The 13,642-nt window shown below is 42.9% G+C and overlaps 1 protein-coding gene across 1 annotated transcript in view; it reads right to left on the bottom strand.

Annotated features, from left to right (window-relative positions):
- Positions 1-13,642, bottom strand: part of PHLPP1 (PH domain and leucine rich repeat protein phosphatase 1) — a 280,055-nt gene that overhangs the window by 41,093 nt on the left and 225,320 nt on the right. Inside the window, exons 8-10 of the mRNA XM_052660391.1 lie at positions 11,546-11,606; positions 8,057-8,152; positions 5,281-5,436 (exon numbers count right to left, since the gene is read on the bottom strand). Coding sequence (XP_052516351.1) covers positions 5,281-5,436; positions 8,057-8,152; positions 11,546-11,606 — 313 coding nt within the window. The remainder of the gene's footprint in view (positions 1-5,280; positions 5,437-8,056; positions 8,153-11,545; positions 11,607-13,642) is intronic.

Below are 13,642 nucleotides of genomic sequence, written 5' to 3'. Positions count from 1 at the left end.
GGGCCGATGGAGGGCCACGAGGCGGCAGTCCCCGACCCCAGGGGCCAGCAGGGTGGCCTGTGGAACAAGCTCATTAAAGCTGCCCCTCCAAGCTCCTCTCAAAGCAGTTCCCGACCCCAGGGGCCAGCAGGGCGGCCTGTGGAACAAGCTCGTTAAAGCTGCCCCTCCAATCTCCTCGCGAAGCAGTTCCCCACCGCAGGGGCCAGCAGGACGGCCTGTGGAACAAGCTCCTCATGTGAACACATCTGAACATGGACACAGCATCCCCTGGACCACGGTACACGCACCCTCAGACACATGCTGTCAGACGTGCCTGGAACCTGGGAGACTCAGGGACTGCTTACTGACGCCTCAGAGAATGCAAGGCATATACGAGTGTCCCTTTAGAATTAGATCCTCAGAAATGAGCAAGCGTGACTCCTATCTACTGGAGGGCTCCAGCTCTGTTCACCTTCTCTGCGAGCCAGGACCTTACAGGACCCATAGTTCAGTTCTACCTCACCCTAGACTCCTAAAACCCGAACGCATCTGCCTACGTCTGTCCTACCAGTTCAGCGTAGATCCTCCAAGAGAACAAGGAGACTCCCATTACAGAACTGCACCCAGCTTTCGCCTAGCTAGCCTCTGGAAAGAGAACACAGGTTACAACAATGACAGAATTCTCCGCAGGGGAAGAAACCACATCCTATGTTCATAATGATAAGAAGCAGGACTAGAGCTCCTGCTAGGCTGTGCGCCGTCTTTTCATACGAATGCAAAGGTGAAAATGACTCTTTAAAGGATCTTGAAACACGGCTCTCTTTGTCAGGGCAATGACACCCAACATAGGAGCACCACAATATCTAAGACAAATGCTAACAAGTATGAAAGGGGAAATCAACAATAACACAATAATAGCGGGAGACTTTAATACCCCACTCACACCTATGGACAGATCAACTAAACCGAAAATTAACAAAGAAGCACAAACTTTAAATGATACAATAGACCAGTTAGACCTAATTGATATCTATAGGCCATTTCACCCCAAAACAATGAATTGCACCTTTTTCTCAAGTGCTCATGGAATCTTCCCCAGGATAGATCACATCCTGGGCCATAAATCTAGCCTTAGTAAATTCAAAAAAATAGAAATCATTCCAAGCATCTTTTCTGACCATAATGCATTAAGATTAGATCTCAATTATAGGAGGAAAACTATTAAAAATTCCAACATATGGAGGCTGAACAACACGCTGCTGAATAACCAACAAATCATAGAAGAAATTGAAAAAGAAATAAAAATTTGCATAGAAACGAATGAAAATGAAAACACAACAACCCCAAACCTGTGGGACACTGTAAAAGCAGTGCTAAGGGGAAGGTTCATAGCAATACAGGCATACCTCAAGAAACAAGAAAAAAGTCAAATAAATAACCTAACTCTATACCTAAAGCAACTAGAAAAGGAAGAAATGGAGAACCCCAGGGTTAGTAGAAGGAAAGAAATCTTAAAAATTAGGGCAGAAATAAATGCAAAAGAAACAAAAGAGACCATAGCAAAAATCAACAAAGCCATAAGCTGGTTCTTTGAAAGGATAAATAAAATTGACAAACCATTAGCCAGACTCATCAAGAAACAAAGGGAGAAAAATCAAATCAATAAAATTAGAAATGAAAATGGAGAGATCACAACAGACAACACAGAAATACAAAGGATCATAAGAGACTACCATCAGCAGTTATATGCCAATAAAATGGACAACGTGGAAGAAATGGACAAATTCTTAGAAAAGTACAACTATCCAAAACTGAACCAGGAAGAAATAAAAAATCTTAACAGACCCATCACAAGCATGGAAATCAAAACTGTAATCAGAAATCTTCCAGCAAACAGAAGCCCACATCCAGATGGCTTCACAGCTGAATTCTACCAAAAATTTCGAGAAGAGCTAACATCTATCCTACTCAAACTCCTCCAGAAAATTGCAGAGGAAGGTAAACTTCCAAACTCATTCTATGAGGCCACCATCACCCTAATACCAAAACCTGACAAAGATGCCACAAAACAAGAAAACTACAGGCCAATATCACTGATGAACATAGATGCAAAAATCCTCAACAAAATTCTAGCAATCAGAATCCAACAACACATTAAAAAGATCATACACCATGACCAAGTGGGCTTTATCCCAGGGATGCAAGGATTCTTCAATATCCGCAAATCAATCAATGTAATTCACCACATTAACAAACTGAAAAATAAAAGGCATATGATTATCTCAATAGATGCAGAGAAGGCCTTTGACAAAATTCAACATCCATTTATGATAAAAACTCTCCAGAAAGCAGGAATAGAAGGAACATACCTCAACACAATAAAAGCTATATATGACAAACCCACAGCAAACATTATCCTCAATGGTGAAAAATTGAAAGCATTTCCCCTAAAGTCAGAAACAAGATAAGCATGCCCACTTTCACCACTACTATTCAACATAGTTCTGGAACTTTTGGCCACAGCAATCAGAGCAGAAAAAGAAAATAACAGGAATCCAAATTGGAAAAGAAGAAGTAAAACCCTCACTGTTTGCAGATGCCATGATCCGCTACATAGAAAACCCTAAAGACTCCACCAGAAAATTACTAGAGCTAATCAATGAATATAGTAAAGTTGCAGGATATAAAATCAACACACAGAAATCCCTTGCATTCCTATACACTAATAATGAGAAAGTAGAAAAATAAATTAAGGAAACAATTCCATTCACCATTGCAATGAAAAGAATAAAATACTTAGGACTATATCTACCTAAAGAAACTAAAGACCTATATATAGAAAACTATAAAACACTGATGAAAGAAATCAAAGAGGACCCTAATAGATGGAGAAATATACCATGTTCATGGATCGGAAGAATCAATATAGTGAAAATGAGTATATTGCCCAAAGCAATCTACAGATTCAATGCAATCCCTATCAAGCTACCAGCGGTATTTTTCACAGAGCTAGAACAAATAATTTCACGATTTGTATGGAAATACAAAAAACCTCGAATAGCCAAAGCAATCTTGAGAAAGAAGAATGGAACTGGAGGAATCAACCTGCCTGACTTCAGGCTCTACTACAAAGCCACAGTCATCAAGACAGTATGGTACTGGCACAAAGACAGAAATATAGATCAGTGGAACAAAATAGAAAGCCCAGAGATAAATCCACGCACCTATGGACACCTTATCTTTGACAAAGGAGGCAAGAATATACAATGGAGTAAAGACAGTCTCTTTAACAAGTGGTGCTGGGAAAACTGGTCAACCACTTGTAAAAGAATGAAACTAGATCACTTTCTAACACCGCACACAAAAATAAACTCAAAATGGATTAAAGATCTAAATGTAAGACCAGAAACTATAAAACTCCTAGAGAAGAACATAGGCAAAACACTCTCTGGTATAAATCACAGCATGATCCTCTATGACCCACCTCCCAGAATACTGGAAATAACAGCTAAAATAAACAAATGGGATCTAATTAAAATTAAAAGCTTCTGCACAACAAAGGAAACTATAGGCAAGGTGAAAAGACAGCCTTCAGAATGGGAGAAAATTATAGCAAATGAAGCAACTGACAAACAACTAATCTCAAAAATATACAAGCAACTTATGCCGCTCAATTCCAGAAAAATAAACGACTCAATCAAAAAATGGGCCAAAGAACTAAATAGACATTTCTCCAAAGAAGACATACGGATGGCTAACAAACACATGAAAAGATGCTCAACATCCCTCATTATCAGAGAAATGCAAATCAAGACCACAATGAGGTACCATTTCACAGCAGTCAGAATGGCTGTGATCCAAGAGTCTACAAGCAATAAATGCTGGAGAGGGTGTGGAGAAAAGGGAACCCTCTTACACTGTTGGTGGGAATGCAAACTAGCACAGCCACTATGGAGAACAGTGTGGAGATTCCTTAAAAAATTGCAAAATAGAACTGCCTTATGACCCAGCAATCCCACTGCTGGGCATACACATTGAGGAAACCAGAACTCTTGTTTATAATAGCCGGGACATGAAACAACCTAGAAGTCCATCAGCAGATGAATGGATAAGAAAGCTGTGGTACATATACACAATGGAGTATTACTCAGCCGTTAAAAAGAATACATTTGAATCAGTTCTAATGAGATGGATGAAACTGGAGCCGATTATACAGAGTGAAGCAAGATAGAAAAACACCAATACAGTATACTAACACATATATATGGAATTTAGAAAGATGGTAATGATAACCCTGTACGCGAGAGAGCAAAAGAGACACAGATGTGTAGAACGCACTTTTGGGCTCTGAGGGAGAGGGAGAGGGAGGGATGATTTGGGAGAATGGCACTGAAATATGTGTAATATCATGTAAGAAACGAATCGCCAGTCTATGTTCGATACAGGATACAGGATGCTTGGGGCTGGTGCACGAGGATGATCCAGAGAGATGATATGGGGTGGGAGGTGGGAGGGGGGTTCATGATTGGGAACTCATGTACACCCATGGCGGATTCATGTTAATGTATGGTAAAACCAATACAGTATTGTAAAGCACCAGCCATTACAAAGGAGCAATCCCGTTTCCCCACAATCTCATTATTTCTCAGTAACTGTTCCAGTAGGAATTCATTGTAACTTACATAAGTACAGAGAATACATTTTTCAGTGAGGAAAATAGAAGGAAAAGAATAAAGGAAATATTCTCTGTTTCGATCTCAGTGATGGTTATCCAGTATATATGTACGTAAAAGTTCACGGAGCAGTATGCTTAAGAGTTGTACACGTGTATTATCAGAAGTTTCATCTGGATAAAAAGATTTCTTTAAAAAAAAAAGGGGGATTAATAAAAACTTCCCAACCGAGGGATCAAAACTGGGTCTCCTGCCTTGCAGGTGGATTCTTTTCTGTCTGAGCCACCAGGAAAGCCTCAGATAGTCACAAATTCTACTTGAGATGGCCTGAGATCACCTAAGACAAGGCTGGGCTTCCCTGGTGGCTCAGATGCTAAAGAATCTGCCTGCAATGCAGGAGACCCAGGTTCGATCCTTGGGTCAGGAAGATCCCCTGGAGAAGGCAATGGCAACCCACTCCAGTGTTCTTGCCTAGAAAATTCCATGGATAGAGGAGCCTGGTGGGCTGCAGTCCATGGGGTCGCAAAGAGTTGGACATGACCGAGTGACTAACACATTTGAGACAAGCCTGCTAACGAAGGGGCATTTCACAAGTTAGTGAACAAGCGGAGCAAACCCGCGGCTTTACCTGTCAGCCTTCATCAGGAGGCTGGGCGGCAGCTCCAGGAGCTGGTTGTGTTGCACATCCAAGACCTCCACGGAGGTCCTTTCCAGCCTTTCAGGAAGCCTGGCCAGCCGGTTGTGTCCTGCCAGCAGTTTCCGGAGACCACTGTTGCAAAACAGGCTGTGTGAACAGGGGCAGAGAGAGGCAACTTACTGAGGGCTCACCTGGGGTGAAGGCCTGAAAGCAAACGGGGCAGGAGGCCGAAAATCATCTCGCCAAGAAGCCTAAATGCACCGGAGCAACTGCAGATTCACGTTAAGATGAGCTCAAAGTTTGAGCTCTGCATATTTCAGTGCTTTCCATACTTCAAAAAGAAAGAAGAGGGTGGGGAAAACTATGAAAAGGACTATTTAACAAAGCAGCTCTACTCAGTGAAAAGGAGAAATGAGCTTCACGGAAGACGTCAAAGGCAGCGGCCTCGTCTCGCCAGCCTCACGAGGAGACTGGGAGGCTGCCCGCTCCCGGCAAAGTCTGCGCCCAGGGTGCTTCTGTCTACAAGAGACTCTGAAGAAACACAGCTGAGCAATTTTCACCTACAGGACCAACATTCAACGAGGGTTCTTTTGTCCAAATAAACTTTTACCAATGCCCGTTGAGAAAATGTTATGTATCTTCAGCTGCATTTCACAGTAATTATTTGTTCCTTTCCTCACTTCCCTGAATCTGATTACTTTTATTTTCTCATTGATTTCATCCTGGACCAAAGCAGACTCCCTTCTAAAGAGAACAGAAGGGCTCGCTGCAGCATTTTCTTCTGAGCCTTAAACAAGCTGTTGGGAAGTGTGACTGTTTCTTCAATGGGTTATCAAAACTGCAATAAATGATGAGTTTGTGTTCATCAAAGTGAAATCTGCTTTATGATCACTTGGGACAGCAAGAGTTGTAGAGAATAAAGCGTGTCCTGTGTTAAACACAGAAGCCTGGGGACTGTGGGGAAGCGAGGCTGTGATTCACGTCCGGGTCACTTGAAGCGACAGCTCACTCACACTGACGTCGAAGAACTAGTCTTCCTCACCCGCCTCCTGTTTTACACCATCTCAACCTCACTCACTTAAAAGTTCTTAAAGTCACTCTAATTTACAGCCATAACTTTATTCACTTTAAGTATCAAAACGAGAATCTTTGCTCACAAAGATGCTACCAAACTGTCTCAATGTGGTGACACCGGGGGCCACCGTTAAGGACACACCTGCCTCTGTGGGTTTTAGAGGCTGGAGGACGAGACAAGGCGTCCATGATGGTCTTCAGCCGGTTACTGCAGGGCCGGCCTCTGGGACGCCCACTCTAACCGGTAACTCTGGATTTGGTCCACAGAGGATGGGATTATCTGTCTCTCTCTCTCTCACACACACAGACACACATATACATACACACTTTACCCTTAAATAGAAGGATAGCTGTAAGAAGGTAGCACAATCTTTATCTTCATTTTTCCATGTAAGAAAGATTTCATGACTACAGAATGAGTATACGTGCTAATGACGGAATTTGTTCAGTCCTTTTGGAGAATAAACAGCTTCTTTTCCTTTCAATACATCTCTGGTTCTAAATATTAATTTCTGTTTTGTAAACCCTTTCACACACATCACTTAGACAAACAAAGCTTGGATGTTCAATCAGTTTCTAAAGAATCACTGTCTTGGCCTGGATATTAGATCAATGACAGGGCTGATACAAAGTCTGCAACTAAACAGCACTATTATTAAATGAGCAAACCATATGTATTGTTATTGTGCCATGTGTTAAACACACACAGAAACAAACGCTGTTCACATTTTATGACTACAGAGCATCTGGATTTGCTTCGAATACGCACTTGCTTAGGTCCCCCAAGTCCTGTACCAGCGCAGAGCAAGTCAAAGAGTAATTAACTCGGGCAAACTGGATAAGAGGTCAGTTGTCCTGTATTTACGTAATTGTTGGTTCACTTATGTTTGTTGCAGCCTGCCGTGACTCAGGGGCCCTAAACTCCAATAGGCTGCATGTGTTGAATCGGGGAGGTCAGAGCAGGGAAGAGGAAAATAGATGGAGAGATAACAGGACAAGATTTTTTTTTAACAAATTATTTTTCCTTGTTAGTAGTCACCTTTTGTCATTTTTGCTATCTTCTAAAAGAGTCTCTGTCTCTCCACGTCCTACACACACACACACACACACACACACACCTGTCCAAAGTCCTTTTGATAATGGTGATGGGCTTTGCACTGGCTCACCTAAATGCTCACTGAGCATAAAACCCAGCATTTTCAAATGGACTGAACTTACAAGTGTTAACATACGGCTGAGAAACAAAGTAAAAGTAACTGAGCTTTCCAGGGATTAAAAATGGGAATTTAGTTTTTAAACTGAATCCTTCTCAAATTTCTTCTATGAGAAGATAGACATGTTAAGACAATAGACAGAAAGTAAAGATTCTTAAAGAATTAAGATTACAGAGGTGAACCAGCCATATCGTCTGCTGAGTCTCTGGACATTTCTTTGGCTTATTTGAAAAGTTCCACCGAGCATCAGCCTCCACACAGCTCTGCCAAGTCTGGCCAGCGGTCAAAGCGTCAGTCTGCCTGTCACTACACGGCAAAGCACTATGACTTAACGATACCACGAGAGGTGAGAGATACTAAATGAGGTTTGAAGCAAAGTCCTTCAGGGTTCATAACAACAAATTAAACACTGAACCAGGGATTTTTCCATTGTTTATCTTATTTAGGTTTCTCTAACTTAATCTGTGCTTAATACTCACCGTGCAGGAAGTTCACATATTTGATTATGGCCAATATCCAAAACTTCTAGCTTTCGGCTTTCACAGACCCACTCAGGTACGTTTTCTAAACAGTTCCTAAATGTAAGAATATACAATTTCTTCTTTGATTGGAATTTGGCTTAAAACATGGTTCACAAGTCAAAATAATTACATACAACAAACAAACCTTCAAAGGAAATACTCAATTACAGTGAATACAAATTAAAAAAATAATGTGCAGTCACTTTAACCTGAAGCAGGATGTGATAAGGAAGAAGAAATAAAGAAAACGTAGGAAAGAACACAGTAACACCATTCATATTATCTCTAAAGTCTAAAAAATAGTCTGGTTTCCAGAGTTACTATCCCAAAATGTCTATAAACCCATGTAAGTTTAGGGAGAAGATGTCTGCCATTGGAAAACCAACAAACACATATTTATACACTTTCAGTTAAGGTAAAGAGTCAAATGGCATAATAGCTTTGTTTTCCAATCTGCATTTTTACCGTTAATATGAAAATTTTCCCCAGGGTCTCAGAAGGTGCCCTGAGGCCACTGCCGCAGACAAGAGGAAAGAGATGGCGGCAATGAAAATATACACTGACCCTAAGACTCAGAACCAGGGACTTGGAAATATCTCCTTATGCCTTAGACAGTAATTATGATTCCTGGAAACAAGTAAACTAAGCTAACGGTAACTTTAGTTGTTAAATGAATTGACCACTTTTTTGATAAATCTGTTACTGTATTTGAATGTCTCCTTAGTCATGGATGGTTAGCTTTTTATCTTCTTTTTAAAATATGTGAAATGACTAGGCACAAAAAAATCTACGACAGTATGTAAACATTCTTTAAAAAACAGATGAACAAGTCTGTGAAAAGTATGAGGCTTGGAACAAGGATTTTAGTAGAATAAAATTTTTTGCTATTATATCAACTTCTCAATTAAAATACAGAAAAGAAGGCATTATTTTCCATTTAGTGTTTGTATAGGTACATATTGCTCTGGCTTTGAAGGTCTGCCAACTGACACACTTAATTATTTTATTGTATAGTAGTCGAGGAGGGCATGGCAACCCACTCCAGTACTCTTGCCTGGGGAATTCCATGGACAGAGATGCCTGGCAGACTACAGTCCATGGGGTTGCAAAGAGTCGGACACGGCTGAGTGACTAAGCATGCGTGCGCGCGCACACACACAGAGTCAGACGTGGCTGAGTGACTAAGCACACACTCTCTCTTTCTCACACACACACGCGTCAGCCTCTGAAACATCTCATTAAGGTAGGCAAGTGAAAGTACCCTTCAGCATAAGCAAACACTAAATAACAAAACTCCTCTAAGTGATAAAACAGCCTGGAACTTTGACCCTGAGGAACCCTAAGAACCTAGTAAACACCATAATGAGTAACAGCTCAGTTCCTTTGGAAACAGAGAGGAGGGCGAGATACCCAGAGCTATGGGAGGGGTCAGACGCAGAGGGTTTTCTAAGAGAAAAAGTCCTGCAGTTTGGGAGGTGGATTAGGCAGAACGTGTTACAGTACAGGCTCTGAACATGAGAATTTTTCTTAAAAAAAAGATCAACAGCATTTAAGAACAGAATTCAGAGACCAGCACAACACAAGTTTCCAATTCAGTCTCACTTGAGGGCTTCAATGGGAACCAATTAGCAATCACATCTTTTAAATAAAAGAAAAATAGATTTACTCTATGGCCAATTCTCTAGAATAAATCTATTCAAGATATTTACATGCACCCACATATGCAAACCCCACTCCTGTACTCTTATTTCAATGCTGAAGACAGCAAGGTTCAAGGCTGATAAAATAGAAAGAACTTGAGTAGCGTCTGACTTAAAGCTCATTAAACAGAAAACTGACATGAATTTACTAGGAGGTGTATGAAGCGCCACTCATGAACGATTTTATAAATTCAAAGCTGTAACTGTGATCATTCTCACCCCAGCTAAATTCTGACACATTCTTACATAATGTGATTGAAGATATTATTAAAATACCTAGGTTTGTATACTTTTATGACTAAAGGCAAATTCTGCACCTGGCAAATTACACAGCAGCTATACCAGATTTTATGCACTGAAATGAGTTACCTGTCACACTGAGAGGCCACATACTCCTATGTACTGTGGTCGTTCAGAAAAGTTTGTATTATTACGTTTGGAATTACGTTAAAAGTGAGTTTCAATTTAGTGTGTGGAGATTATGAAAGTCTAATTTGCTCCAATACATGCTTTGGGACTTCAGGGAAAAGTCTACTACAATATTTGTGGAAACCGAAGTAAATATAACACAGGGCAGTAGTGAATTTGCATACAAGGTGAGGAGGTGAGCTTGTGCACAAGTGAGCTGAGAAGAGTGAGCAGGCTGCACGGAAACCCCGCTCCAGCAGTGCCAGTCGCCACTGCTTGAGGGCTCCAAGCAGGAGAGTGGGTTTCCCCAGGGTCGCAGAGGTAAAGAACCCGCCTGCCAACGCAGGAGACACGGGTTCAAGCCCTGGGGCGGGAAGATCCCTGGAGAAGGAGATGGCCACCCACTGCAGTACTCTTGCCTAGGGAATCCCATGGGCAGAGAGAAGAGCCTGGTGGGCTACAGTCCATGGGGCTGCAGAGTCAGACATGACTTAGCCACTAAACAGCAGGAGCAGCAGTAAGAAGATACGTGCAAAAAAAGGGGGGAAAATAGAAGAGACAGAGCACAAAATACATTTTTAATGAACTACACATCATTTCAGGGGAAAACATGAGAGCACAGCTGGTGTAATTACAGAAGCACTGGACCTTCCAGCCACACACCCTCAACTGACTCCTCTCTCAGGTGCAGCCCTGGCACTCACATCCGTGTCCACACGATGCCGCAACTCTGCTGTAGCCTACACAGACTGACAGCCCCAAGCACTTTCAGAGGGCAAGTATTCAGCACTGCTGGATATTAATTTGCATCGTTTATCTTTAAGATATAGAAAAAATTCTTTTTTCAAAATTAATTTTTATTGGAGCGTAGTTGTTTCAAGATATAGAAGCAGGGCTTCCCTGGTGGCTCAGACAGTAAAGAAGCTGCCTGCAGAGCTGGAGACCCGATCCCTGGGTCGGGAAGATCCCCAGGAGAAGGGAATGGCCACCCACTCCAGTGTTCTTGCCTGGAGAATCCCCATGGGCAGAGGAGCCTGGCGGGCCACAGTCCACGGGGTCACGAGGAGTCGGACACGACTGAGCGACTCACACAGCTGTGGTTGTTCTACAAAGCTGTTTCCATTGTGCAGCAAAGGGAATCAGCTATTTGTATAAACGCATCCCCTCTCTTTTGGATTTCCGTCCCATGAAGGTCACACAGTGCTGAGTAGAGTTCCCTGTGCTGTGCAGGAGGGTCTCATTAGTTACCTTATAAAAAGTTCTCACGCTCAGGTTTAGACAGAATTATCTAGATAATTTTCACACAGACCCTAGAGTGCTCTAGGAATTGGCTTCTTACCTTGAGACATCCATGTAGGACAGATAATTCGGAACTGGGGAAACGTCAAGCTGGACAAGTTCTAGGAAGCAGGAAAAAAACAAAACCAAACACATCACCATTCAAGTGACACAGAGACTCTTTTCATGTGTAGAATCGTTCCTGCGCTTTATTCTCCATTGTTGGTTTAGGTTGGGAAGCACAATATATCCATTTGTTTCTAAACTACAGGGAAGTGCAGAGACCTCCTAACTTAGTCCCAAGGTCTTAAGTCAGAGACTGAGATAAATCACTCACTCTGCTTTCCGGCCTCTTCCCATCCACTCGCTGTGGCACTCCTCTTGTTATACAGCCTAAACTTTATCTGGAAGATAAACTGTCTGAATATCATTGTTTTTTTTAAACTTTCAGGGTTCCTTGGATATAGTCGGATGTGTCCTGGCTTGTGCCTTTTTCAGTCCGTGCTATTCACTGGAAGAGCACTCCTGAGGATCAGAAAGGACCTCCTCTACTGAAATCTGGAAGCCTCCCTCAAAACTGTGCGCAAAGTGGCACCAAGGGCTCTGCTCCTCACATGCAGTAGTCTCGAGATCCCTTCTGCTTTCTCGAAACACTTACAAGTGCTCAGAGGCTCGTCTTCTCTTGGCTTCCTAATCCGGCCCCAGCTAACTGTGATGGTTTTGGAGGCTTGGCTTCCTAATCCGGCCCAGCCACCTGTGATGGGTTTGGAGGCTTGGCTTCCTAATCCGGCCCCAGCTAACTGTGATGGTTTTGGAGGCTCAGCTTCCTAATCCGCCCCAGCTACCTGTGATGGTTTTGGAGGCTTGGCATCTCTCGGCTCCCTAATCTGGCCCCAGCCACCTGTGATGGTTTTGGAGGCTTAGCTTCCTAATCCGGCCCAGCCCCCTGTGATGGGTTTGGAGGCTTGGCTTCTCTCGGCTCCCGAATCCGCCCCAGCCACCTGTGATGGTTTGGAGGCTCCTTCTGATACTGGGTCTCTTCTCCAGTCCCCTCACTTCCACAGTTCCAGGCACCACCTCTGAGCAGATGTCCTACATCGACATCTGTAGTCCCGACTGCAAATTCCTGCTAACTCGCACGAAACCACTGCAGTAACCTGGATTAGTGGAAAGGTGGGTCATCCCACTCTTCCCCCATATGGGCACTCTGGACCCTGCTTTTACATTAATAGTCTCACAGCTTCATTTTCATCACTTGCCTCTTCCACTAAAAATTTCCACTGGATCTCTACAGCTTACTGTATCAGCTTCAAAGTTTCACCATCTGACGCCAAGCCATGCGTCCCATAGTACATCTTACCACTTCCCAGCAGCAACCTATGAGAGCAGAACTCCCTTATGCTCATCTACCAAATGAACCACATTCAGAGTCTTTCCTCTTCAACACCTATTTCATGTTTCCTGACTAGCCAAATCCTATAACCCTTTGGTGACCTGCAGTTATCTGAGGTTTGGTTTATTTCTCCATTGAAATGACAGTTCAGTTCAGTCGCTCAGTCGTAGCTGACTTTGCGACCCCATGAATCGCAGCACGCCAGGCCTCCCTGTCCATCACCAACTCCTGGAGTTCACTCAGACTCATGTCCATCGAGTCCGTGATGCCATCCAGCCATCTCATCCTCGATCGTCCCCTTCTCCTCCTGCCCCCAACCCCTCCCAGCATCAGAGTCTTTTCCAATGAGTCAACTCTTCGCATGAGGTGGCCAAAGTACTGGAGCTTCAGCTTTAGCATTATTCCTTCCAAAGAAATCCCAGGGCTGATCTCCTTCAGAATGGACTGGTTGGATCTCCTTGCAGTCCAAGGGACTCTCAGGAGTCTTCTCCAACACCACAGTTCAAAGGCATCAATTCTTCGGTGCTCAGCCTTCTTCACAGTCCAACTCTCACATCCATACATGACCACAGGAAAAACCATAGCCTTGACTAGACGGACCTTAGTCGGCAAAGTAATGTCTCTGCTTTTGAATATGCTATCTAAGTTGGTCATAAACTTTTCTTCCAAGGAGTAAGCGTCTTTTAATTTACATGGCTGCAATCACCATCTTCCATGATTCTGGAGCCCCAAAAAATAAAGTCTGACACTGTTTCCACTGTTTCC

The sequence above is a fragment of the Budorcas taxicolor genome, chromosome 22 (genome assembly GCF_023091745.1).
Source record: "Budorcas taxicolor isolate Tak-1 chromosome 22, Takin1.1, whole genome shotgun sequence".
In the NCBI taxonomy this organism is placed as follows: Eukaryota; Metazoa; Chordata; class Mammalia; order Artiodactyla; family Bovidae; genus Budorcas; species Budorcas taxicolor.
The sequence above is the reverse complement of the archived record's forward strand: the minus strand, read 5'-3'. Positions and strand labels throughout refer to the sequence as shown.